General features: G+C 38.7%; 1 protein-coding gene across 1 annotated transcript in view; it reads right to left on the reverse strand.

Moving 5' to 3' along the window:
• Window positions 1–430: 430 nt before the first annotated feature.
• Window positions 431–27,547, reverse strand: part of ltn1 (listerin E3 ubiquitin protein ligase 1) — a 48,997-nt gene continuing 21,880 nt past the window's right edge. The window contains exons 17-32 of the mRNA XM_057820638.1: window positions 25,863–26,013; window positions 25,578–25,788; window positions 25,326–25,482; window positions 24,857–24,970; window positions 24,629–24,756; window positions 22,756–22,891; window positions 19,964–20,108; window positions 19,676–19,889; window positions 15,056–15,293; window positions 12,025–12,102; window positions 11,764–11,950; window positions 7,534–7,699; window positions 7,239–7,459; window positions 5,173–5,367; window positions 4,888–5,055; window positions 431–1,750 (exon numbers count right to left, since the gene is read on the reverse strand). Of these exons, the coding sequence (XP_057676621.1) occupies window positions 1,688–1,750; window positions 4,888–5,055; window positions 5,173–5,367; window positions 7,239–7,459; window positions 7,534–7,699; window positions 11,764–11,950; window positions 12,025–12,102; window positions 15,056–15,293; window positions 19,676–19,889; window positions 19,964–20,108; window positions 22,756–22,891; window positions 24,629–24,756; window positions 24,857–24,970; window positions 25,326–25,482; window positions 25,578–25,788; window positions 25,863–26,013 (2,572 nt within the window). The 3' untranslated portion in view covers window positions 431–1,687. The remainder of the gene's footprint in view (window positions 1,751–4,887; window positions 5,056–5,172; window positions 5,368–7,238; window positions 7,460–7,533; window positions 7,700–11,763; window positions 11,951–12,024; window positions 12,103–15,055; window positions 15,294–19,675; window positions 19,890–19,963; window positions 20,109–22,755; window positions 22,892–24,628; window positions 24,757–24,856; window positions 24,971–25,325; window positions 25,483–25,577; window positions 25,789–25,862; window positions 26,014–27,547) is intronic.

Consider the following 27,547-nt stretch of genomic DNA (forward strand, 5'->3'; position numbering starts at 1 on the left):
GTTGACATTTCAGACTGTTTATGTTGCCTTCCACCCTACAGATCTCTCACACCCCCCCAAAGTGGATTTAACCCCAGACCATGATTTTGCCACCACCAAACTTCAATGTTTTCTGATTGAATCTCAGATCCATGCAGGCTCCAGTAGGTCTCCTGCAATATCTGCGGCAACTGTGGTGTAATTCAATGGAAGATTCATCTGAAAAATCCACCTTTGCCACAAAACAGTGAAGTTTGGGGGTGGCTAAATCATGGTCTGGGGTTACATCCAGTATGGGGGTGTGCGAGAGATCTGCAGGGTGGAAGGCAACATAAATAGTCTGAAATATCAACAAATCTTAGATGCCTCTTAATTCCTAACCTTAAAAGGGACAAATTCTGCAGCAGCATGGTGCTCCATCGCATACTTCAATCTCTACCTCAAAGTTCCTCAAGCCAAAGAAGATCAAGATCCTCCAGTACTGGCCAGCCCAGTCACCCGACTTGAACAGGATGAAAGAGGAAGCAGGGAAGACGAAACCCAAGAATGTTGATGAACTCTGGGAGGCATGCAAGACTGCTTTCTTTGATGTTCCTGATGATTTCATCAGTAAATTGTATGAATCCTTGCCGAACCACATGGATGATGCAGTCCTTCAAGCCCATGGAACTCATACAAAATATTAAATTTGGATCTCACAGCACCACTAATTAATTCGCTTATGTAACATATTTTTGTATTTGAAGTACATTTTTTGTTCAATTCTCACACTACTTTCTCTATGCGACAAAACTTTTGTCTTGCCAAAATTTGCCCTTTATGTCTTCATTAAATGATAAATCTTTTCAGTGAAACATATTTTTGTACAGTCAACATCATTTGGGAGGGTCTTAGCTTTCATGAGCCATTTCTGAAACCAATTGAATAATTAAAAGTCCGGTTATTAGCAATTGTTTCTACAAAATGGATAAGTGACAAGATTTTTGTCAGGGACTGTAGTAGCACTGTGATATTTCTCACACACAAAATACTGTATTGTCTCTTGCAACAAAAACCCAACGTTTTCATGTGACTATTTTTCATCTGGAAAATCAGATCAAATCCAAAGGGCAATTTCAGTGATATTTCATGAGACACTGATAATATCAATGCCTCACACTCTCAAATTTTCAATAGCAAATAAATGACCCAATGAATTAACCTTTTGTACTTTATTATATGCATGACGCAACATGATCATCACACATTTTACGGGGTGGGTATTTGTAATGTGTAGATTACACACTGACATTAACATCATCTCTAAAGATGAACTGTTGTACCAGCTTGGATGTCACATCTTTTATACTCCTAAATATTAGGAAAATATGTTGGAAACTTAATTGGACACTGCATGATTGGACACTGCATGCATTTTTTCCCTTCCACTGTGTAAAATAGATCAGCTTTCGACAGTTTATTTTAAGGCAAAAGCAGCTGATCTTGGAAGGAAAAAAACAAAATATATATCTTTTTTTTTTTTTTTTTTTAAATGCATTGATTGGTGATGATAATCAAGACATATGATGTCTCATGTGCTGTGGTATCATAATTCCACACTGGTAATTGGCGAAATCAAAACAGTCAAACGATTTGTCACTTTGGTCAAAAAAGAAACAATCAAATAAAATCATCGCAACGAACTCAAGCGGTGTAGAGAGGCTGTGCGTTAGAAGAAGGTCTCTCTGCAGAGTGGACACGTGGACTTGTTGCTGGATGTGAACCATTTGTACTGCAGAGAAAAAAAAGAGAAGTGACAAAGCATAATTAAAAAATAACTTGGGAAAAAAATGCTTATTAGTCAGAAGGTTCACGTGAGCAACAGTAAAATTTCAGAAGGCTTTAACAAGGAAATAATTTGCAGTTAAACCATAGTCTGAATGATGTTTTACTTTGGAGGATGTAGGAGTTGTAAAATTAAATACCGTCACAAAATGTTTGAATGCAACAAATTTTTGTGTATCGACTTTACATGAGCACAAATATGAATGGTACTTTTTACTTTTACTAAATTACTTCAAGGGACATCGACAGAAATTAAATACATTTGAGCAATCTGAAACTGTCTGGTAAACATTAGCATTATATAGAATTTAAGCTTGCGGACTTTTGCTATGCAAATTGTCAACAATTGGCTAACTTGCATTGCAAAAGTTCACTACCTTAAATGCTATTTAATGCTAATGTTTACAACAATTGGCTAACTTGTGTTGCAAAAGTTCGCTACCTTAAATGCTATTTAATGCTAATGTTTATAACAATTGGCCAACTTGGATAGCGAAAGTCCGCTAGTTTAATGCTAATGTTTACAACAATTTGCTAACTTGCATTGTAAAAGTCTGCTAGGTTAAATTCTATATAATGCTAATGTGTACAACAATCGGCTAACTTGGATAGCAAAAGTCCGCTAGCTTAAATGCTATATAATACTAATGTTTACAACAATTGTCTAATTTGCATAGCAAAAGTCCGTTAGCTTAAATGCCATATAATGCTAATGTTTACAACAATTGGCTAACTTGCATTGTAAAAGCCTGCAACTTAAATGCCATAGGCTATAATGCTAATGTTTACAACAAATGGCTAACTTGGATAGCAAAAGTCCGTTAGCTTAAGTGCTATATAATGCTAATGTTTACAGAAATTGACTAATTTGCATAGCAAAAGTCCGTTAGCTTAAATGCCATATAACGCTAATGTTTACAAAAATTGGCTAACTTGCATTGTAAAAGTCTGCTAGCTTAAATTCTATATAATGCTAATTAGGGCTGCAGCTATCGAATATTTTAGTAATCGAGTAATCGACTGAAAATTCTATCGATTAATCGAGTAATCGGATAAAACAAATATATTTTTGGGTGAAGAGCAATTATAAATATACATGAGAAAACAAGACATTTCATCTAATCTTGAACCATTTTCAGTCAATCAATGTCTTTATTTTCGATGTATATTGTTGAAAACAGCCAACAATTGCATCTCAGATGTAACTAGAGTTAAAAAAAAAAAAAAAAAAAAGACTAATTCACTGCTTTCACTCAAAAAACTTTTAGATCTTATTAAAAAAAATATATATATATATATCTCTTACCTAAAAATGCCGTTACGCTTGATCACACACGTCACTTAAAAGTTAGGATTTTTTCCCACGTGTTTCAATTGAATTTCTCTTTGTGTCAAGCCATTTTTAAGTTCTAGTTAAGTTTTAAGTTAGTCTAAACTGTAAGTCCTGATAGGATTTTGAGTTTTTGCAGTGTTCAAAATAAATGTATGATACAGGCTGTATTGGAGCACATTAGGGACCAGTGCTACTTGGTGTTTTAATGACTACTGAGCTAAAATTGATAGTTAGCGTGATTAAGTTTTTATTTTACACCCTCATCACTCCACAACGCTGTGTTATGTTAAAGCCTGTATGTAAGACAAGTTAGCCACGCATCGACAGTGGTCATAATTAATTGAAACCTAGCCCTCCGCAGGGCTAACGTTACGTGAGGTAGTAGCGACAGTAACGTTAATCTTATTTATTAGCGCTTAGCGCTCTTTATTAGCGCTTAGCGCTCTACTGCTTTAAGATGGCGGCTGTTTACTAACGCTGCCTTGACGCGGCCGAGTCTGTCATTGAGCATCTAGTTCAACATACATGTGATCTCTATGAGACTTATCAGATGCTACCTGTACCAACGTAGCATCGTGCGGGCTAGTATTTAGCAACGTCGGCGTCGTTTGTGGCGGCTGTCGGCTGCAGTAAGTTTTTCTTTTTCCTTCTTCCTCTCCGCACGTGACAGCGCGTTGTCCTGCATTAAAAGTAGTCCGAGCAAAACGTGATGCTTAGAGCTGTCAAAATAAACGATTACTCTAGGTGAATAAAATTACTCGGATCAGTTTTTAAACTCGAGTTACTCGAGTACTCATTTCAGCTCTAATGCTAATGTTTACAACAATTGCCTAATTTGCATAAGAAAGTCCGTTAGCTTTAATGCCATATAATGCTAATGTTTTCAACAATTGGCTAACTTGCATTGTTAAAGTCTGCAACTTAAACGCTATAGGCTATAATGCTAACGTTTACAACAATTGGCTAACTTGCAAAGCAAAAGTCTGCTAGTTTAAATGCTATATAATGCTAATGTTTACGACAATTGGCTAATTTGCATGGCAAAAGTCCGCTAGCTCAAATGCTATATAATGCTAATGTTTACCTAATAGTTTCTGGTGTGCACTAGAAACAATCTGGTGCGCACCACATTGCTTAAATTTATTTTATTTCTTTCGATGTCTCTTTAGGGGCTCCATAAAAAAGTCCAAAAGCATTGTATTTTGTTCAATAATCGAGGATACACCGCCCTCTGGTGGCAGCAATGGGTTTGGACTGTCGCCTTATGACTGAGGAGCAGATTCTCTTCTGACATGGATAAAGGACTGCTGTGCTCTGGTTTGGCCCACATAAGGCTGTTTCAGCTAATTTATGTTTGTATGCATTTGTAATTAAATTAACTACAGCTACAGTTTGTGGAATTCCGTGTGAGCAATTTGCTATAAGAATTGTAAATACATTTGCATTCGTAGAATTTAAGATAGCGACTTTTGTTAAGGCAAATTTAGTTTCCTAAATTTACATATTGATCAGACTAGATGGACGAAGTCGAGTACGTCGTAACCTGGGGACTACCTGTACTTGTCATTTTACTATTTTGCCCCTGTATCTTCACTTTTACTCAAGTAAAAAAATAAAACTGAGTACTTCATCCACTACTGCCCAAAATCCAAACAGATGTAGCAGAATATGTGACAGAATTTTATACAGCTCCTGCTTTTCTTTAGAACACTATGTTTGAACCTGACATAAGCATAACAGAGACGAATTACCAAGCACGCGGAGTGAAATTTCTTCTTGCATGTGCGACAGGCCTTCTTGGGCAGCGAGTAGTTGGAGCCGTGAATAACCGAGAAGCAGATCATGCAATCCTCGATTCCCTCGAAACGCTTGTCCACGTTGTTCTTCCACAGTGCCAGGCCTTCCATTATGCTACCGTTCTGAACACATTAAATGTGAGTAAACACTCAACCTCAAGATCATCTTGACGCTAAAGAGTAGACAAATACCAGATTTTTAAATATCGCAAAAGTACCTCGGTTCTTTACAAGTGTTACCTGATGCGTGAGGTATGTACTGAGCTGCAGCATCCAGTTCCTCCACTGCTGCACTGAGACGCCTACCCGCCTCCCGCTCTCGACAACGACCGAGCCCAGTGGGTGGTTCTGCGGGAGCTGAATCACCAGCTCGATGAAAATCTCATCCACCGAGTAGGTGGCAATCACCTCCCGTGCAGCAGAGCGGGCTTTTACCTGGCAGGAAGTTGGGAAAAGACACACAAGTTAGCAGCAGTATGAACCATTACCCTCCTTTATGGCTTAAAAACTCAATCACAAAATCCAATAAGTTCATTAATAAAATAACATTAAAACAGTTACAACATTAGGACCAATGTTGATGTGTATCATTAGCTTCAGTGTTGTAAGTGGTAATATGAAAAAGTTACTCAGCAGTCAATGTAAAATAGCGGTGGGAACCTCTGGGTACCTCACAATACGGCGATACAACAATAATCGATAGGTCAGGAAATCATTCTACGATATTCTACAAAACAACCAATTATAAGAAAAAGAAGCTATTTATGTCCTACTGCTGTGAATTGGGTTTATCACTAGTAGACGTCCAATCCGTTCGAAGTGGGAGGGTGGCAGCGAATAAACGGGCGGTCTTCCCTTCAATTATCATATTTTTGATATATTGGAAAACGGCCAATTTGGAGGGCTTAAATGCTCGAAAACTCAAAATTTGCACATCGATGCGACTTAGCGTAAAGCTAGATAATTTGCGACCTTGCGAAAAAACGTTTAAAAATGGTGGCGTCCCCTTGAATTTTTCAAAAACGTAGAGCGATGAAATTTGCAGAGTCGATACAGTGTGCAAAACTGCTCAAAAAGTCGCTTGCATCAGTATTCCAACCCCAACAGGAAATCGGGTATTTTGAATTTATTGCGAAATTTATTTAGAATAACGGTGCATATCTGAAACAATGGAACAATGGAGTTGGATCATCCTCAAAATTGGTGAGACTGTTCATGAGCCATATGAGATCTTAAGTTATTAAAATGGTGAGTTTTCATTCACTGGCCTGACCCAGCCGTAGTGCCAAAGTCTGCCTTTCTTCGGGTAACACGCCAAATTTAGTAGAGGATTAATACCTCCCAGATACAAAGTTCAGCCTTTTTCATATCTGGCATGTATGAGAGGTATCCCAGCCTGAACACGAGTGCATTGAAATATTACCCATTGGGGAACAGGAAAGGCCCTGTCAAATCAATTGACCTCAAACCTTAAGGCATGTGGTCAGGTGCCTGTTGAAAACTATTGAGGTTTAGTTGAAGCAAAGGGGTCCAAACAGGAAATTGAAAATGATTGTCGCCATTTTGTCTAGCCACAAATTTTGAACAGTCATAACTTGGCAGACATACAAACATATCTGCGCCAAATATCCCATGCTTGATGAGAGTCGTACTCTGAAGGGTCCTGTAGGAGTCATTTGCATCAACTCAGTAGCGCCAACTAGTGGCAACAGAATGTCACTCGTTTTACTTATACATGTCCATTTCTTTTCAGGTTGGTCATTGTAGTTACAAGACCTTTTGTAATACTACTTTTTAAGGCCCGTGTCCACATGTCTGTCTGTTGCCGTGACGATCCTTTGTTCGCCATGAAAAGGAAGTAGATTTCTTCAGGGACTTTGGCAGCTTATAGAGCGACGGAATTTGGCACACTTGGTCGAATTGGCCCAATTAGAAGATTCCTTTTGTTTTTGAATAAAGGCAGAGCTGCACAGCCCAGTAGTACGTTTTTTGTCGGACCCTCTTTAATAGGGTTTTTTTCTCCTAGGTGTGAATGTATTTCTAAACCCAAAAAAAGAGGCAAGTTAGGTTAGATTCTCATGAGATGATCAGCGTGCGTCTGAGTTGCGCCAAACTGCGAGGGCCTGTTCAGTCCTGCTTGCAGGCCTAGTTTTATGTAGCGTCCCAGGCTGAGCCATTAACTGGGACGTAACACACCAAGTTATACAGTCTTAATTTTCCCAAGATTTTCACCAGGAAACCTGCTTCATAGTATATAAATATCAAAGAAATCTGATGTCAAATTATGAAACCAAGCACAACCTTACCGACATGCTCTCAAACATTTGCGTGCTGTCGTGGACCGACGAGATCTCTTGCGCTGAGAGGACTGGACTGACGTACTTGGTGGTGAACTTCTCCACAGTAGCACTCACGCGCTTTTCCTGACTATTCCACCACAGCCGCACCATAGCAGGCAGATCCTGCACTGTGCAATAGAAGACACTACAAGCCAGGTGGGAGAGCTCTTGCACGATGTTATCCCTTTCTGTAGGAGTAGGAAAGATGAGTTAGTTGCCCTTTCACTCGGCACTGACTGATACCGAGGCATTGTATTCTTACTGTCAACTGCTAGAGAAAGATTCTCTGTGAAAAAGGTTTTGGAGTCTCTCATTTCTGCTGTTTGGCCCGGGTAGATGGGATTCTCAGGCATCAGTTTGAAGAGGTGAAGGAGGAGTTTGTTCAGGGAGCAGGTTTTCTTGAGATACTGGGCATAATTGGCTCGCAGCTGACGATAAATCAGAAGAACGCATTCACAACGCTTTAAACTCATGATATGGCAATACAATAATTATCGATATTTCGGTAAGGAAATCATTCAATGATATTCTACAAAAGTTTAAAAAAAAAAAAAAAAAGGGAACTATTTTCATCCTTCTGCTGTGAGTTTATCACTAGAAAACGTCCAATCTGTTTGAACTTCAAACGGATTGGACGTCTATGGCCGCTCAGTGGCAGCCAATACCTGCTAATGAGTTGATTTTGGGGCATTTTACTAGATTTCTTGTTGATTTTCAGTCACTTCCTGTTGATTTTGGGGCATTTACGGGTCACTTCCTGTTGATTTTGGGTTATCGAAAAGAAAGTGACTCAAGAATGCCCCAAATTGAAGAAAGTGACTCAAAATGAACAGGAAGTAACCTGTTAATGCCCTAAAATTAGGGCTGCAACTAACGATTACTTTCATAATCCATTAATCGGACGATTAATTCAACGATTACTCGATTAATCGGATAAATGTCACTTCTTTAAATTACCTTCACAATTTATCTTGAAGTTGTTTTCGGCATGTTGTAAGTAGCAATGAACACAAAATGGATGACTATTTCCTTCAAAAATAATATTTTATGACCATTTCCTGACTTAACTGTAGTACACATTTGTATCAAAATATCAATCGATATCAATCAATCAAATCTGTTATGTATTTATTAATCGATTTAATTGATTAGTTGTTGCAGCCTTATTAAGAAGCTAGTTTATACAATAAGATGTCAGAAAATTGGCAAAAATGTGATTTGTTGTTTTCCAAAGTAAAAGCAGATTTTTGTTCATGTCCTACTTTGAATTAACAAAAATATAATGAAGTAATCTGACATTTACAACTGAGAAGTTATATACATGTTATAATTTCAAGAATTTAGACAGGTTTAAAGAGCATACGACACCAGAAAAAAAGTCTTAAATGGCATTATTATGTGAATTAGAATCATATTTTGAGACGATTCGACTATATACAACAATTTAGCAAAGCGCAGATAACGAGAAATTAGTCTTTTAATCTGCCGGTTAGCCACGCCTACCATTATAGGGCTTTAGCGTCCCCAACAGGTGGATGACGTCAGCGGTAGACTGGGCTCATCGGTTTTACTATTCAGCCCATTGAGGGGGAATTGTTCAGAACGAGGAAAACGAGACGAAGAGAGCCGCAAAATGTCATTGTTTCAGTCTCTCTACTCCAATATTTTTACAGGATAGTCTTTTTATCCAAGTATTTTTCCCCAATAGCTATATAAATGGCTTGAGAAGGACCAGTCAGCCCGTCGAGGGGGAACTATTCACAATGAGGAAAACGCGACGAAGAGAGCGGCAAAATGTCATTGTTTCTGTCTCTTTACTTCAATATTTTTACAGGATATTCTTTTTACCCAAGTACTTTCCCCAATTGCTAAATAAATGGCATGGTCATGACAAATAACTTGTGCTAAATGGAATATAAAATAATAAAAATCCATTTATTCAAGACGACATGGCAAAATTACTCCATAATGGTCAAAACTGTCGACTTTACCTTTACTGTCACACCTCCCGAACGATATTTTATGACACCTAAATCGGACATATGTCATTTCCCTTCCCCGGCTACGGAGAATGTAAACAGACCACAAGGAGTGACAGCTAGCCGACATGCTAACCCGAACCGAGGGATGTTTCAAAGTCTTCGAAGTGGAAAATCACACATAACTAGCCTGGATTATTTGACATGACGACCCGGTTGTCGAGTTTCTTTGCGGATCGGCAAACCGCCCGGCGGAGAGCAATTTACAGTTCGTTCCCTGGAGGAGGGTGGCTGGAGTTGTTGTGTAGCTAACGCGCTAACAGCTAACTGCTAATGAGCATGAGGATAGCTTTTTACATGCCTATCAATGATCAAACGTAAGTAGTCCTTTATATAAAGGAATTTTATAGTGTTTACTTTGTAATCACTGTATTCGTATTTGACATAATACAAAACAAGATGTTTACTCACTTCCTTGGAAGTCCAATGGTCCCACAGTAAATATCCACGGTGAATGGGAACCTTTTGAAACTCCAAAAAGGCGCATACGCCTCTCCCGCATACAGAATGATTTTTCTGCAGCCGTTTGGCTGGCGTGATGCAAAAAATAAAAGTATTAATCCGCAAAATCAGCTGAATCCTTCGTCCTCATACACAACAGTACACTGTAGCGTGAAGAGGACGTCTTCTACCGTACACGTCACAGCGCCCTCCTCCTCAATGCGAGACCGAAGCCGGAAGTCACTCATTTTCCTGGCGCGGGATTCAAAAAACTAAATAAATTTCGCGATCGCTTCCACACACATCCAAGCGGTCCATATCATTCAGGAGCATAAAATACCGCGTGTATTATGAAATAAACATGCTTTTTCGTGTCACAAGCGCTTTAAGGTTAAGAAGGTCCTAAAGGATTAATCGGTTATTGAAATAGTTGTCAATAAATTTGCTAATCGATTAGTTGACGATTAATTGTTGCACCTCTACCCAAAATGAACAGGGAGTGACCTGTAAATGCCCACAAATGACGTAGTTTGTCGAGGCGTGGTATGTTCGAGGCATGGTTTGTACTGTTGCTTGGCTCTGGAGTGTAGTCAGGTATGATTGAAATGAATAGATAGTGACTCAAAATGAACAGGAAGTGACCTGTAAATGCCCTAAAATGAACAGGAAGTCACCTGTAAATGCCCACAAAAGACTGGCTGGGAATGGCCTGGTTTCAGTGCCATTGATGGCACTAGACGTCCAATCCATTCAAAATGAATTGGATGTCTAGCGCCGTCAATGCCAGCCAGTGAGCTAACGTATACATTATTCTACTGGAAGACTTTCGAAGCAAACTGTTGGGTCTTTTATTATTATTTTTTTTTTAACAAGAGGGACACCTTTTTAAAACGATATATTAATTATTGGTGGGAGCAATTCAATAACCTTTTGGGCTACAAAGTATCGCGATATATCACCTTTTCGATATGCAGTTGTACCTCTACTTACGAATGTCTCTACAAACGTTATTTTCAGGTTACGATACGTTTAAACGAGACAATAATGTCTCTTGTCAAAAAACAAATGTACGGTTACGTGAGGTAAAAATACTATTCGATACTTTAAAGACTTAGGATAAAAATTAAGAGGCAGCTAAGATTTGTTGATATTTCAGACTATTTATGTTGCCTTCCACCCAGAAGATCTCTCGCACACCCCTATACTGGATGTAACCCCAGACCATGATTTTGCCACCACCAAACTTCACTGTTTTGTGGCAAAAGGTGGATTATTCAGATGAATCTTCCATTGAATGCAAGGGTAATTGCAGCAGGATGGTGCTCCATCGCATACTTCAATCTCTACCTCAAAGTTCTTCAAGACAAAGAAGATCAAGATCCTCCAGGACTGGCCAGCCCAGTCACCAGACATGAAGAGGATGAAAGAGGAAGCATGGAAGACGAAACCCAAGAATGTTGATGAACTCTGGGAGCCATGCAAGACTGCTTTCTTTGATGTTGCCGAACCGCATGGATGCAGTCCTTCAGGCCCATGGAAGTCATACAAAATATTCAATTTGGATCTCACAGCACCACTACTTAATTCGTTTATGTTATGTAACATATTTTTGTATTTGAAGTACATTTTTTGTTAAATTTTCACCCTACTTTATGTAGGCGACAGAACTTTTGTCTTGCCAAAATTTGACCTTTAATTCTTCATTAAATGATAAATCTTTTTTCAGTGAAACAAATATATATTTGTACATTCAACATCATTTGGGAGGGTCTTAGCTTTCATATGAGCCATTTCTGAAACCAATTGAACAATTAAATGTCAGGTTATTAGCAATTGTTTCTACAAAATGGATAAGCGACAAGACTTTTTCAGGGACTGTACTTCCAGAACCAATTAATGTCGTAAGTAGAGGTACCATTGTATTGTCATACCCCACTCAAAATGTTGTTTTTATGGTTTATAGCCGGTACACGTGACAGAAAAGTCTGAATTTAGACTAGGAAATGACTCACATGGGAGGGTGACGACCTGAAAAATGTGAGAAGTAGCTTCCAAGCCAGCAGGTATCCCAGAATGCACGAGTACTCCACGCTATGAGGAGAGACCACGGCAAACTCTCCTACTTGAACTCCTGCCAGGATGCTGTCGCATAACTCTTCGCAGGTTGACAGAACAGCCATCAAAGCAGCCGGAGGAGAGCTGAACAAAACCCAGGAACCAGATTCCTTCTTGTCTGGTGCTGCATACTTGATTCGACAAAACTTTGGACTTACAGGCTTGGCTCGTCACCCTCGTCATCAGACTTGACGCTGTCTCCTTCTCCGTCGCATTCCGGCAGTTCAGGCATGACCCTGAAAAGTGAAGAGACGAGATGTCGTTTACCCTAAAGCAGAGGTCCCCAAACTACGGCCCTCTGAACAAAAAAAAAAAAAAATTTTTTTTTTTTCTCTTCTCAATAGTGTTATTCATTTCCTGGCTTTTTTCTGTGAAGAACCCAGAGAGGGTTATTTCGTTATTATCTATTTAATTAATAGTGTTATTATATTATATTATATTGTATTATTTTTATTTTATAAAATATTTAATAAATTTTTACTAGGGCTGTCAATATTATCGCGTTAACGGGCAGAATAGATTTTTTAAAATTAATCACTTTAAAATATTTGGCGTAATTAACGCACAGACCGGCTCAAACAGATTAAAATGACAGCACAGTGCAATGTCTACTTGCTACTTGTGTTTTTTGGGAGTTTTTTCGCCCTCTGCTGACGCTTGGGTGCGACTGATTTTATGGGCTTAAGCACCCATGAGCATTGTGTAATTATTGACATCACCAATGGAGGGCTACTGGTTCATTTTTTGATTGAAAATTTTACAAATTTTATTAAAACAAAAACCTTAAGAGGGGTTTTAACCCTTTAAGGTCTGGGCCTATTTTGTCTGATTTTGCATGCCTTTGAAGTTGCCTTTATATTTCAAAGACAGAATTGTTTACGATGGCCTGGTTTGGTCCCTTTTTTTGTGACACCTTGAACTTCATGTCCAAACTGTTGTTTCCTTCACTGACCAATTATAAATCATAATTTTGGGCCCAAAAAGACCAAAAATTACAAAATCGTTTTGTCAAAATTTTTAATATTGATGTCCAATTGACAACCAAACATGCGTAACGAACCGTTTTGAAACTTTGTAATATTTATTCAACATGTTAGGATGAACATTCAACCAAAAAAAATTAGAATAAATAGTCTTTTATTTGACAATTCAACATAAACAACAGGTATAGCCATAGGCGTTTTTTGCATTTATACATGCTCTAGTCAAAACAGGTTATATACAGCAGACCAAACAGTGAAGAACAGTGAAAAAATATACCATCTAACACAAAAAGTGTTTAGAGGCCATCTCTTTATGAGTTTAGGTATTGCGGCCCATCACCTGATGAAAACTATGTACACACAATCAAGCTTCTTGAACACACATTTATATACACAAATTGAGAAGACTGATTGTGGGAAAAAAAAAAAATATATATATATAACATTGGGGAAAAAAGTATTTTCAAAAATATTTACAATAAACAAGTTAAATTTTTTTCAGGCATGCCACTCCGAAAAGCAGTTTCGTCCTGGAATTAGACGCAGGGCTACATCACAGCCCACACTTCCATGGGGTGTCGGTCCTCTTTCCACCCTTCCATTTTCATTTCACTTTACTTTCATTGTCACTATAAATGTACATGAAACAAAAGTCAGTATTTATGAAAATAATAAAGTATAAAATAAAAAATATATACAGCAATAAATAATAATGGAAATCTATATGTATGACAATAGAAAGAATACCGTAGCTGAATATGTGCTACATCCCTAATCTTCATATAGAAAGACCACAAATTATACTTTGATCTGATATGCACATTTTATTATTACATACACAAACACACACTTATATTGCATCAAAATTAACTTTGTCTTGCAATATCAAAAGAAACTTTTACAGCATAAAAAAAAAAAAAAGTGAGTTGGCTTACCTCTGCTCGTCGATGGCGTCACCCACGTGTTCAAATCCGTCACTATCTTCACTCGAGGACTCTTCCGAAGAAGACGATGATGACGAATTTGGACCACCCTCTTCCTCAAGTTGATCAAAAAGCACAATTGCTTGCGCTAAATTTAGTTTTCCATTCATCCTCAAAGTCACACAAAGTCGCTCGCTCGCTTGCTTGATTCAAACGGCCGTCGCTCGCCCCCTCGTTCACTCCTCCCTCTCGTTCGGTGGACCGTCGCACGGCAGTTATATTTATTTTTAAAAAAAACGCATTTTGTGCTTCCACTGTGACTTCGAAAGGGTTCGTTTGATTTGTGTTTTTTTCATGGAGCTTCCGTTTTGAAAAAGGACAAGAAATGATGGAAATATAGACATAAACAAATGATCCATGCAGCGTTTTAATGTTTTTTTGAGAGGACAATAAGACTATAAAACTTAAACGACAATATCTCACGTTTTAGTTGGTCGATTGACTTCAAATAACAACGAGAGTGAACCGCAACTTCCGCACTTTAAAACGAGAGCAACCAACGGCATGTGGGTGACGTAATTAAAACGCGAGGGTGCTTCAAAGACGACGTGCGCTGAGGACGCGCCGGCGCGTCCTTCGACTCTCAAGGGTTAATATAAAATTTCTATAACTTGTATGAACATTTATCTTTTAAGAACTACAAGTCTTTCTATCCATGGATCGCTTTAATGTTAATAATGTTAATGCCATGTTGTTGAAAATACAGTACTTATGTACCGCATGTTGAATGTATTTATCCATCTTGTGTTTTATCTTTCCATTCCAACAATAATTTACAGAAAATATGGCATATTTTATAGATGGTTTGAATTGCGATTAATTACGATTAATTAATTTTTAAGCTGTAATTAACTCGATTAAAAATTTTAATCGTTTGATAGCCCTAATTTGTACATTTAGGCACTCCTGCAATCGTCACACCTTTTCTGTTACAAACTGACCCCGGCCCCCCATTAGAGAAGGGAAAAGTTATGTGGCCCTCACAGGAAAAAGTTTGGGGACCCCTGCCCTAAAGTGATGAGTTATAACAAATAGGAATAGTACATCATTCTACAATACTTTACTATACAAGTAATAGAGAAACAAGCTCTTTTCATCCTGTTGTGAGTTTATCACTGTGTCACGATATTTCACCATTTTTGATATATTGTCACAAAATAGAGTCCTTTCGATTGCTGCAAGAATGATGTACATGCCTGCCTACAGATATTTAAAAGTCTTACTTTGCCAACAAGTGGTACACTGTGACTTGAAGAGGTCGGGCCTTGAAGACCAGCAAAGGACAGAAAGTGTTCAGAAGCGTTTGAAAAGGCTGTGGCAGGTTGGTCTTCTGGCCCGCTACAAATTTTGCCGGCAGGGAATTCTGGTTCAGCTGCTTCACGGGCACGTAGGTCAGAGCCACACCGAGCGACTGCAGCACCGCCAGAGGAAAGACGGGGTCGTCGGGTTCTTTGAAGGCATCTGCACTCAGACAAGATAGCAGAAGGAAGAGCTTGAAGCCATAAAAGTAAGACTGTCACATACTTGTTTTAAGTTATTCGCAGGAATAAACTTTAAATCGCAACTACTTTAGTACCGTCTTTTTCGGACTATAAGTCACACTAGGCATGTGCCGGTATGAGGTTATGACGGTATGACCTTAAGCCAAAATATCAGGGTTTCACGGTATTGCAATTACAGCTCTAAAATGTGTTACTTTGAGATACCAGGGTTTAAAAAAATAAAACTTTTTTCTATTAAACAGGATTTTTCTTTTTTTTTTTTTAAACATATTAGCAAATTGGAACATAGGTATTACGTTAAGATAAATAAAAAATAACTTAAATATTCTAAATAAAATTAATATGAATGCAGTCCTTTAGGTGAGCCTCAACCTGCAGCCACAGCTCAACATCATTACCATCAGAACAAAAAATAATTCAATTATTTTGAATTACATGTTTATTGTCATCATCATCGGTATCATCGACAATTACAAAATGTGATATAATTTGCCCGAAGAAAGAAAGAACCGAAGAAAGACAAGGACAGACGGAAGAAGCATATGCTTTCCATATTTTTATTTATTTATTTTATTTTCCATAAAAAGCATGTGTGTATGACTCGCATCATGTTTACATTATACACACACTCTTTCTCAACACAGACATAGGGCCAGAGAGAAAAGAAAAACATGTTTTACCACCGCTAGACACACTAAACACGCTGGAGTTGTCCTTTGTAGCTGGTAGGAAACGTTCATGACAGTGTTTACTAACCTTTAATTTGTATGAATGCGAAATCATATTGGAAGTACAGTGATATCTCGTTTTTTTGCGGTTAATTGGGACCAGAACCCGCCGCGATAAGTGAAAAACCGCGAAGTAAAGCCCACCCACCCCAAAATATAGATATATTTTTTGTGTGTATGTTCAATCTATCTATTCAGATTTAGCAACGGAAAGAGATACAAATTAGACATGTTTTTCACCTTTTCCCCAAAGTACAGAATAATTTAAAAAAAAACTTATGCACATATAAATATTTTAATGAATGTTTGTTAATCACTTCGAATGTAAAAGTTACGATAATTTTTAAACACGTTACTGTCCCACCGAATTATTTTTAAACAAGAATAAAGTAGAAAAATGCTTGTCTTCATTAAATGCTTCATTGAGTCCACTCAAATCCGCTCAAGCTGCTCACTTACACACAATGAGTTGCCACAGCAACTGTTTAACAAGTGAAACGATGATTGACGCACGCGGCACGCTGACGCTTCGGCTTCCAAACATCTGTGGCAAGATAAAACAATAAATGTCCGTCATTCATCGTTAACGTTTAATAAGCAACTCCAGTGCACTGCCTGACTAACAAAGAGCAGGAGGAGGGAGATTGAGGCTACATGATTGGCTCAGGACGGCTCATCTGTATTTATTTATTTTATTTTTTTAATTGAAAAAAAAAAAAATCCGCGATGGACTGAGGACACGAAATTTGTAGCGCAAAGTAGCAAGGGATCACTCTACTGCCTCCTCGGCGGCCACCTTCCGCAAACATGTTTTACTTGTCGGTTGGCCCTCCTCCTCTAAGCCGCGGCCCTCTAACTTTTCTGTAGCCAAAGTACTCCCATACCAGCGATTTCGTTTTGTTCGATGAGGGAAAAAGTTCAGGAGTTTCACCTCCTCCAGCTATCGTGAAGCACAGCTGACTCACTGACACTGAGCAAGAACTGGTGTGGGAGGGTTGAGCCTTGCAGCAGCAAGCGAGGGATTTCTCCCTGCATTTTTTCGGGACAAAAAATAGCTAATACCGTAGGGACGGTATGATGGAAAATTTTTGCGGTTTTAAAACTGACGTTTTCATACCACGGTATACCTTGATACTGGTAATCGGCACATGTCTAAGTCTCACCTGTAGAAAAGTTACACCAGCCAAAAAATGGCAATGAGGAAGAACATGTCACATTTTGGGGAAGTTATTTTATTTAATCAGAGACTAAGCGCAAACATTATACATTATAGTAGTAATACAACGGAGAACAAAGGGCTACCGTAATTTCCCGAATATAACGCACACTTTTTTCCCCCAAAATCAACTTGAAAAATCATGGTGCGCATTATAAACGGGTACATGGATGGAGACAGAAATATATATATATATTATATATATATATATATATATACATAAGCTGATTTTTTTTTTATTGACACTGCCACGTTTTGTTGAAGAAACATATGCGGCGACCCGTTGCCGACCATTACGGTACGTGACGTCACCATTTTCTTTCGTCAATACTTCACTCTAATCGGCCGAATGATTTCGTCTGCGTTAAATTCTGCTTTTTTCACTCTTCATAAAGCACAGAATTTAGTTTCTTGAACTCATTTGAGTCGACGTTTATTGCAGCTCCGCAACTCGGACCATAACAAATGTAATCACACACACTTCCTGTGTCCGTAAATTATATCGGTCCCTCAGGAAACTCAAACCCAAATAACAATAGTTCCTATTGTTACTGTCGTGTTGACAGCGATGAGCTCTCATGGATTTCCGACTTACGTTCTCACTTTCATTTTACCGTATCAATCCATGGAAGAAATATTTATTCATCATGATGAAACGAGCAAGTTATACAGCAGCCTTTAAAAGAAAAGTCACATCTGTTTTGTTTTCTCCTAGATTCTGGTAAGTTGGAGAAGTTGTCAAATCATATTATTACCGTAAATATTGTCAGTTTATGGTAATGTTTTGAACTACCAATGTGCTATGCTTGTGCTGTGTTTCACCAAAAAGTAAAATGACATTTCTGTATCTGTACACGAGCTCTGTTTTCTTGTATTCTTCTATTTATTGGTGCTAAAATTAGGGTGCGCGTTATAAACGAGTACAATCATTTTCCCAAGATTTTACAGGTAAATTTGGGGTGCGCATTATACACGGGTGCGCCTTATATTCGGGAAATTACGGTAAATATGAAAATGTTAACATATTAACTAAAGATGTCCCGATCGATCAACGATCACGTCATTTTCAAAGTATCGGAATCGGCAAAAAAAATATCGGACATGCCTTTTTTAAATATATTTATATTTTTTTATTAAATCTTTTTCTATTTGTATTTAACGTTACAGACAAAATGTGTTACAGGCATCCAGAGTCTTTAGTTTTGGCTTAAAGTAGGGCTATCAAATTTATTGCGTTAATGGCGGTAATTAATTTTTTTTAAATTAACCACCAAAATCATTTAACGCAATTAACGCATGCGCTGCACGACCCACTCACGCATTGTCGCATTCAATCTATAATGGCGCCGTTTTACTTACATATAGAGCTAAGAGATAACGTAAAATGAGCAGAGTGAATTTAGGCAGTCTTTGGAGCCTTTTTATAATCGGCTAAAGCCTTAAAAATCTCTCTCTCCACAAGTACAAATATAGTGGGAAGCAATGTGAGGAAGTAAGGTAGTAGTTGATCTTTTTCTTAACACCCTATGTTATTTCCCAACGCAGAGAAGATGTATCAATTGGTGCCACTACGCACAGTCATGGTTGCACTTCCCATCATGCATTTGGGCAGAACAGTTAAATGGCTACAGTATCATTTACTGAAAGCTCAACAAATACACTAGATGGCAATATTTAGTCACAATATACAAAGTCACATTTATCCTTTAAGAATTACAAGTCTTTCTATCCGTGGATCCTTCTCACACAAAGAATGTTAATAATGTAAATGCCATCTTGAGGATTTATTGTCATAATAAACAAATACAGTACTTAAGTACTGTATGTTGAATGTATATATTCGTCCGAGTTTTATTCATTTTTTTCTTAATGCATTGCCAAAATGTATATGATCGGGAAAAATTATCGGGAATGATTGGAATTGAATCGGAAGCAAAAATAAAGCAATCGGATCGGGAAATATTGGGATCGGCAGATACTCAAACTAAAACGATCGGGATCGGATCGGGAGCGAAAAAACATGATCGGAACAACCCTAATATTAACAGTTATTCAGATAACGATAAACAAAACAACCTCTTGATTTCACTCCAAATTATTACCAAATCCATTCAAGTCTTCACTTTAAGTATCACTTTTGAACAACTGCACCTATTCAAAAGTGGAGGGCACGCCTCAAAGTGTATGTGTCAATGTATAAGTCGCAGCTGAGTATAAGTCGCAGGCCCAGCCAAACGATGAAAAAAGGTGCTTATAGTCCAGAAAATATAGTCATAGAAAACTTTAAAAATTGGGGCAATGCAAGTCAAGATATCACTGAAGTTTGATTTTGCGAAGAATATGTGTCATTGATACTAATACGGCATACATATCTTCTTGATATATTTAAATGCATACCTGTGATCTTGACAGGCATGGGTAACAATAAGTTGTAGATTCCTTCCACAAAGAAGTCTTGCCATTCTGCCACGAGTTCCGACGGCAGCCTCTCCAGGGCGTCAGGCGTGGCAGATGCAAAGAAGTGGCTCAAGTTGACAATCAGAGCGGTGTTCTCGCATACAAACAGCTGCACCCACGGATTCCACAGGCAGCTCACGTTGTCGCTGGCTGCCTGAGATTAGGAACAAAAGTGCGGATGAGACGTGAATGTATAAAGGAGACAAAAGTGCGACGACAGGAGCTCACCTCCAACCAGGCTAGCATAGCACAAAGTAAAAAATCCCACTGGTTATTTCGGAGCAGTGTCGGACAGCGTTTCACCAGCCAGGACAGGAAACGCATCAATTCCACTGTCAGGTTCAGCTGTTGTGTAGTCACTTTAGAAAGGTCACTGACAAACAGAGTTGAGATATTGGCCATCCAAGAATTCGTTTTCACATGAAACTACTAAAATGATTGCATAAGCATCAAGAAGTGTACCTAATGTCGTGACAAGGGTTGCCAACCATTCCTTGATAAACGGATTTGTCCCGTATGCAAAAACAAAAGTATACGTCCCGTATTAAGCTGTCAAGGCACATGCTTTGTCCCGTATTATCATGAAACTTGAAAATACAGTGGTACCTCTACATTAGGCATGTGCCGGCATGAGATTTTGACTGTTTGATAACCTTAAGCAAAAATACCGCAGTTTCACGTTATCACGGTATTGCAATTATGGCTTTAAAATGTGTTATTTTGAGATGCATAGGTTAAAAAAAATAAATAAAAAATCACAACATATTTGCCAATTGGAACATCAAGCTGAATATGTTCAAATAAATAAAGAGATAAAATATGTAACAAATATTTTAAATAAAATTGAAATAAATAGAACCTATAGAGACTCAACCCACAGCCACAGCTGAAGTTACTCAACATTAGAACAACAACAATTGGTAATATAGAACTGGACTTAAACAATACATGATCAAATTGATTTTATGTAAAACAAATACCACTACTACTATTAATATTAATTAGTTGTATATTAATGGAGAGCCAGAGTAAGGGAGAGCACGTGTGTGTATGACTCGTATTAATACCCTCTCTCAACACAGAAAGTCGCCAGAGAGAAAAAAAAACAACACAGCCTGTATTAATAAGTTATTTTGAACAGATGTTTACAATGGCGGAAGACTTTACAAAAGTAAGCTAATGGTAGAGAGGAAACTACCGTATTTTCCGCACTATAAGGCACACCTAAAAGCCTTAAATTTTCTCAAATCAGACAGTGAACCCTTATAAGCCAGTGTGCCTTGTATATGAATCAATATTGAGCCGCAACAGGTTTTTTTTTTTGACAGATTTATACAAATTTACAACAACAACAACAACAACAACAAAAAAAAAAAACGGGCTTACATAATTGCACCATTATAATTAGAAAACCACAAATAACACTGTCCATCATACATTTTTCAGGACACCTTGAACTTCAGTTTCAGTTTATTCGCACATCATCAAATACAGTACATGATGATACGCTAGCAATTCACATGTTAAGATGGGCGAATAGGACACTCCAAAGAAGCTATTCAAAGCTTTTAGCAGCAACTTCATGTCCAAACTGTTGTTTTCTTCACTGACCAATTATAAATCAACATTTTGGGACCAAAAAGACAAAAAATTCCCCTCAAAATTTGAATAAATAGTTTTAAATTTGATAAATTCAACATAAGCAGCAGGTATAGTAATAGGCGTTTTTGGCCTTTACACATGCTCTGGTCAAATACAGTGCATACATTGCAAAACAGTGGAAAAATTATAACCAATCTAACACAAAAAGGGTGACTGTGGAAAAGAAAAAAGTTCCCCTCCACGATGTAATATAAATATTGCACTATATGTTTTACCTTGCTGCTGTGTTGTTGTTGACATTCCCTTTAGCGCAGTACCGTCTAATGGATGCATAAAATAACCCCAGCCTCCACTGTAGAGTTTATTCTATGCGCCTTATAATGCGGTGCGCCTTATAGTGCGGAAAATACGGTAATTAGCCGTCTTGGCACACTAACTAGCCATGTTATATGCCTCGTTAACAAGCTTACGTCATAGTATGTGTTTTACCATCGTTAGACACACTAAACACGCTGGAGAGAACTTTCGATTCTGGTGCGAAACATGACATTGTTTACTTACTTATTTTGTGTAAAGTGATGGATGACGGTAACGTCAATGTGAAATCATGTTGGAGGTACTGCTGTCCTTCCTCCTCTAAGCCATGGCCGTCTGTGTCTTTTTGGTAGCCAAAGTACTCCCGGACTAGCGACTTTGTCTTTTTGAGGGCGGAAAAAGCTTAGGTGTTGTGTCACAAACCGATACAGACAGAGCAACACCCAGAGGGGGAGCGGCGAGCGCTGCTGCTCCAAGCCATGGATTTATTGTTGCATTTTTGGGATACAAAAAAATGGCTAAAACCGTACTATGGTATGACCGAAAATTTTAGTTGTTTTGAAACCGTGACGTTTTCATACCATGGTAACTCTTGAAACCGGTAACCGGCACATGCCTACTCTACATATGAATTTGATTCGTTCCCGGACCTGGTTTGTATATCAAAATAGTCGGATGTTGAGTGGGATTTTCCCGTAAAAATAGATTATAATTCGATTTATTTGTTCAACAGCTCAAAAAACAACGCCAAATCCTTAATAAATACTGCAGATACAATTACAAATAGCGATTACACGTAGCAAAACAAATACATTATAAATACAAATTGAAACAATAATAATAATGTAACGAATTGGGTTTTAATGTGGCAGTTGTGTTTTGCGTTAGAGATAGACCAATATATCGGGCCGATATTTGGAAATTTGACGTATGTCAGTATTCAGATTTGAGTAAAATTATCATAATTGTATAATCATTAATAACTAAAAAAAAAAAAAAAAAAAACGTTTCACATACAGAAAAAAAATTCAAGGGCCGGCCGGCTCTACTAATGACGTGTCCCTTGTGTTGGCAACCTTAGTTGTGACATATTGATGGTTTACCTGCCAAAAAGGAACCAATCCTCCTTGTGGGTCCTCCACTCCATCATGGTGGACAAAATAGCCAGCACGACCTCGTCCTCTACTTGTGTGTCAGCTTGCAGACAACATAGCAGCACTGCAACACTGCTGTACACATCTGCAACCCAATTTACAATATCAGTTTCTAGCTTGACTGAATTGAGAGGAAACAAACAGTGGAGCAAATAAGTATTTAGTCAACCACCAACTGAGCAAGTTCTCCCACTTAATATTAGAGAGGCCTGTAATTGTCAACATGGGTAAACCTCAACCAAGTGAGACAGAATATGTGTGTGTGTGTGTGTGTGTGTGTGTGTGGGGGGGGGGGGGGGGGGGGGGGGGGGGGGGATCAGAAAAAAAACATTACTTGATTTTTAAAGAATTTATTTCCAAATTAGAGTGGAAATAAGTATTTGGTCACCTACAAACAAGCAAGATTTCTGGCTGTCAAAGAGGTCAAACTTCTTCTAACGAGGTCTAACGAGGCTCCACTCATTACCTGTATTAATGGCACCTGTTTTAACTCATTATTGGTATAAAAAAAACACCTGTCCACAACCTCAGTCAGTCACACTCCAAACTTTACTATGGCCAAGATCAAAGAGCTGTCGAAGGACACCAGAGACAAAATTGCAGACCCGCACCAGGCTGGGAAGACTGAATCTGCAATAAGTAAAACGCTTGGTGTAAAGAAATCAACTGAGGGAAAACAATTATTAGAAAATGGAAGACATACATAACCACTGATAATATCCCTCGATCTGGGGCTCCGTGCAAGATCTCACTCCGTGGCGTCAAAATGATAACAAGAACGGTGAGCAAAAATCCCAGAACCACATGAGGGCACCTAGTGAATGACCTACAGAGAGCTGGGACCAAAGTAACAAAGGCTACTATCAGTAACACAATGCGCCGCCAGGGACTCCAATCCTGCACTTCCAGACGTGTCCACCTGCTGAAGAAAGTACGCGTCCAGGCCCGTCTGCAGTTCGCTAGAGAGCATTTGGATGATCCAGAAGAGGACTGGAAGACTGTGTTATGGTCAGATGAAACCAAAATAGAACTTCTTGGTAGAAACACAGGTTCTCATGTTTGGAGGAGAAAGAATACTGGATTGCATCCGAAGAACACCATACCCACTGTGAAGCATGGGGGTGGAAACATCATGCTTTGGGGCTGTTTTTCTGCAAAGGGACCAGGGCGACTGGTCTGTGTAAAGGAAAGAATGAATGGGGCCATGTATCGAGAGATTTTGAGTGAAAATCTCCTTCCATCAGCAAGGGCATTGAAGATGAGAAGTCGCTGGGTCTTTCAGCATGACAATGATCCCAAACACACAGCCAGGGCAACAAAGGAGTGGCTTCGTAAGAAGCATTTCCAGGTCCTGGAGTGGCCTAGCCAGTCTCCAGATCTTACCCCCATAGAGAATCTGAGGAGGGAGTTGAAAGTCCGTGTTGCCCAACGACAGCCCGAAAACATCACGGCTCTAGAGGAGATCTGCATGGAGGAATGGGCCAAAATACCAGCAACAGTGTGTGAAAAGCTTGTGAAGAGTTACAGAAAAAACGTTTGGCCTCCGTTATTGCCAACAAAGGGTACACAAAGTATTGAGATGAACTTTTGGTATTCAACAAATACTTATTTTCCACCATAATTTGCAAATAAATTATTTAAAAATCAAACAATGTGATTTTCTGTTTTTTCCCACATTCTTTCTCTCATGGTTGAGGTTTACCTATGTTGACAATTACAGGCCTCTCTAATATTTTCAAGTGGGAGAACAATTAGCGATGACTAAATACTTATTTGCCCCACTGTATGTATAATATGCAAGTTTTTTTTGTTTTGTTTTTACCGCTGTCTTCTTCCCAGTTGATGATTCCCGCAGTGGCCAGGGCAACCAGAGTCTGTAGCTCTTCCTCCGTTATAGTGGGGCAGAGCACCTGGAGCGTGCTCAGTTTGCTTGGAGATACCGGCAACAAACTGATATAGGAACCCAAGACGACAAACAACTTAATCCAAATTGATCCAAGTCAGCCAGCAATAAAATGGTATTCATGACTATAGGTTAATTATCACTGACTTATCCATTGACTCGTACAGCTTCCTCAGGCTTGAGCTGTGAGTGTCTGCCAGGTTGTGGCTTTGGATGTAGTTCTCCAGTGTTAGAGCCCAAAGACCACCATGCTCGACGGATCTATAGGGTAAATTGTGGTGCATCCTTTAATGCTGCTGTAAAAAAACCTTATTTACATTGTCTGAAAATAAGCTCATAGGTAGCCATAAGATGATTGCTCTCCTTCACTAAAGTAGAATACTAGGCCTGTCGCGATAATAAATTTTAGTAGGTGATACATTGTCTCATAAATTATTGCTGATATGCGATATTATTGTCATTTTTTAATTATTATTATAACTCATACTAACATTTATCTTGTAAGAACTGCAAGTCTTTCTGTCCGTGCTTCCCTTTTAGGAATACATGAACATTTTGACTTCTTGCAGCTTTGAAAGTATTCAAAGATTGTCACAAACCAATGAGCGACACCCACCTTGAGTAGAGCGTCTCCAGCAAATCTGTGGTTGCAACCAAGTCATGCAGACCCCCTGACAGTCCCCACTCAGTGAGAAGGCTGTGATAGGTGGACACAATAGCAGGTGCATAGTCCACCTCCTTACACCACTGAAGTGCATACAGCAGCTCTGCCACTGACAAAAAGAAGTACCCACATTCAAAACCAACCTGAACATAATACTGTACATAAAAATTTGAGGAAAACCTAAAGAGTGTGTGGCGTGTGTACCTGTGTCTATCAGGTTCGGTAGCTGTGACTGGCACTTGTCACTCTGTTGGTTGCAATTTGATAGTGAGGCAGCACGAGTCACCTTTCCAAGCAGCGCACATGTACATAAATGGGCTGGTAAGGCATTCGGCATTTTCACTTTGAATTTCCCCTCACTGCTCGTTTCAAAAACGCCCCTGAAACGGCCAGCCAGCAAAGGTGTGTTGACCCACTGTAGAGAAGACAAAAATAAAATATACTAACATTCCATAGCCCAAGTGAATTTTCTAGCATTGGTTGACTTACATGTGAAGGCAGGGCCTGCCTGAGTTTTGCCCAACTAGTAACACTGGGGATCAAGTGGGTAAAGAATTGGGAAAGGAGGGCGGAGTCTTGATCGCAGATAGAGGTGATAGTCTCCACTATGCTCTGTACAGCCAGAGCCAAATACTGCAAACTAAGTAAGAAACAGTAAGTTAAAAATGACGCCTCCAATTATGCTATATAGCCAACTGTATTCAGTTACATCAAATCTACTTGAAATTTCTGGACCTTACAACTATTTCTATACAACATCTGATCAAAGAGAAATCCGGAACCTCAAAAATATTTGGCGTACAAAATTAACTCATTGGCTGATAGACGTCTAATCCATTAGAACTGGAGAGGGTTAGCAGCCAGCCTGTATTTCAATTACCGTATTTTTCTGACTATAAGTCGCAGTTTTTTTCATATTTTGGCTGGGGGTGCGACTTATACTCAGGAGCGACTTATGTGTGGAATTATTAACACATTATGATATAATTTCACATGTTATTTTGGTGTTTTGCAGTGACACTGATGGTTTTGTAAAGTTGTTAGCATGTTCTTATGCTATAGTTATCTGAATGACTCTTTATAGCTATGGCCACGTTCGCGTTCTGCCTTTGGCAGTGTATGTTCAATTGTATTATTGACTTTTTTATCTTGAAATGGATGCATTTAGTTTGTGGCGCTTTCACGCCCACGTGAGGGCGCACTCGCACTTGTTTACGTGACACGCCAGAAGAAGACGGACAGCTACGTAGCTCTGAGTGTGAGTGGGCGAGTTAGCTAGAGAGAATAGACGGATGCGAACCTACTTTCATTGTTTATGCTTTTAAATCATCTCTACAGAGGCAACGCCTGCGTGTATCATCTTTTCTGTTGTTGTTGTGTGTTTTCCACCCGCGATCGGACACTTAGAGCCAATTGTGTGGTTGTTTGAACGATGTGCTAATGATAGCGAACGCATGCTAACCTGTTACTGATTACTAATAGTACCTAATTATCATTTATTTACGTTGATGCGAACCTGTTTTCTATCAAGAACCAAATTGATTCAGCAAATTATATGGACGTCCAGCATTGTCTTTTGGGAGTTCGCTGTATAGCCAGGACAGGCCGTAGCGTAGGACAGTATATTCACATTTCGTTGTTCATGCACTGTACACTGTACATTTATTTAGCATGTTGTTCTCTATTGTATTTTTTTATTAAATTGCCTTTCAAGATGACATGTCTGTTCTATGTGTTGGATTTTATCAAGTAAATTTCCCCCAAAAATTCGACTTATACTCCGGTGCGACTTGTATATGTTTTTTTTCTCTTCGTTGGGCATTTAATGGCTGGATCGACTTATAGTCAGGAGCGACTTGTAGTCCGAAAAATACGGTAGATTGAACGGGGAGGCTGAGGAGTGCGATTCCTCTATCGTTAGAACAACACCCTTCGGCTCCCCTTCTTAAAAAGTTTAAAAAATCAAAATAGAAGAATGAAAACAGCCACAATGTTTACATCTATCTATCATCGTTGAAGGGAATAGTATCTTTTCTCATATTTACTGTTTGAATGTATTACTCAAACACACCCAACATAAAACAAATATAATTTATATCATAGTTGAAGAAAAACAAGCAGAATATATTTGATATTGTGAACAGTTGGACTGCAAATGATTAGAATTTGCAGCG

The sequence above is a fragment of the Corythoichthys intestinalis genome, chromosome 18 (assembly GCF_030265065.1).
Source record: "Corythoichthys intestinalis isolate RoL2023-P3 chromosome 18, ASM3026506v1, whole genome shotgun sequence".
Taxonomy (NCBI): Eukaryota; Metazoa; Chordata; class Actinopteri; order Syngnathiformes; family Syngnathidae; genus Corythoichthys; species Corythoichthys intestinalis.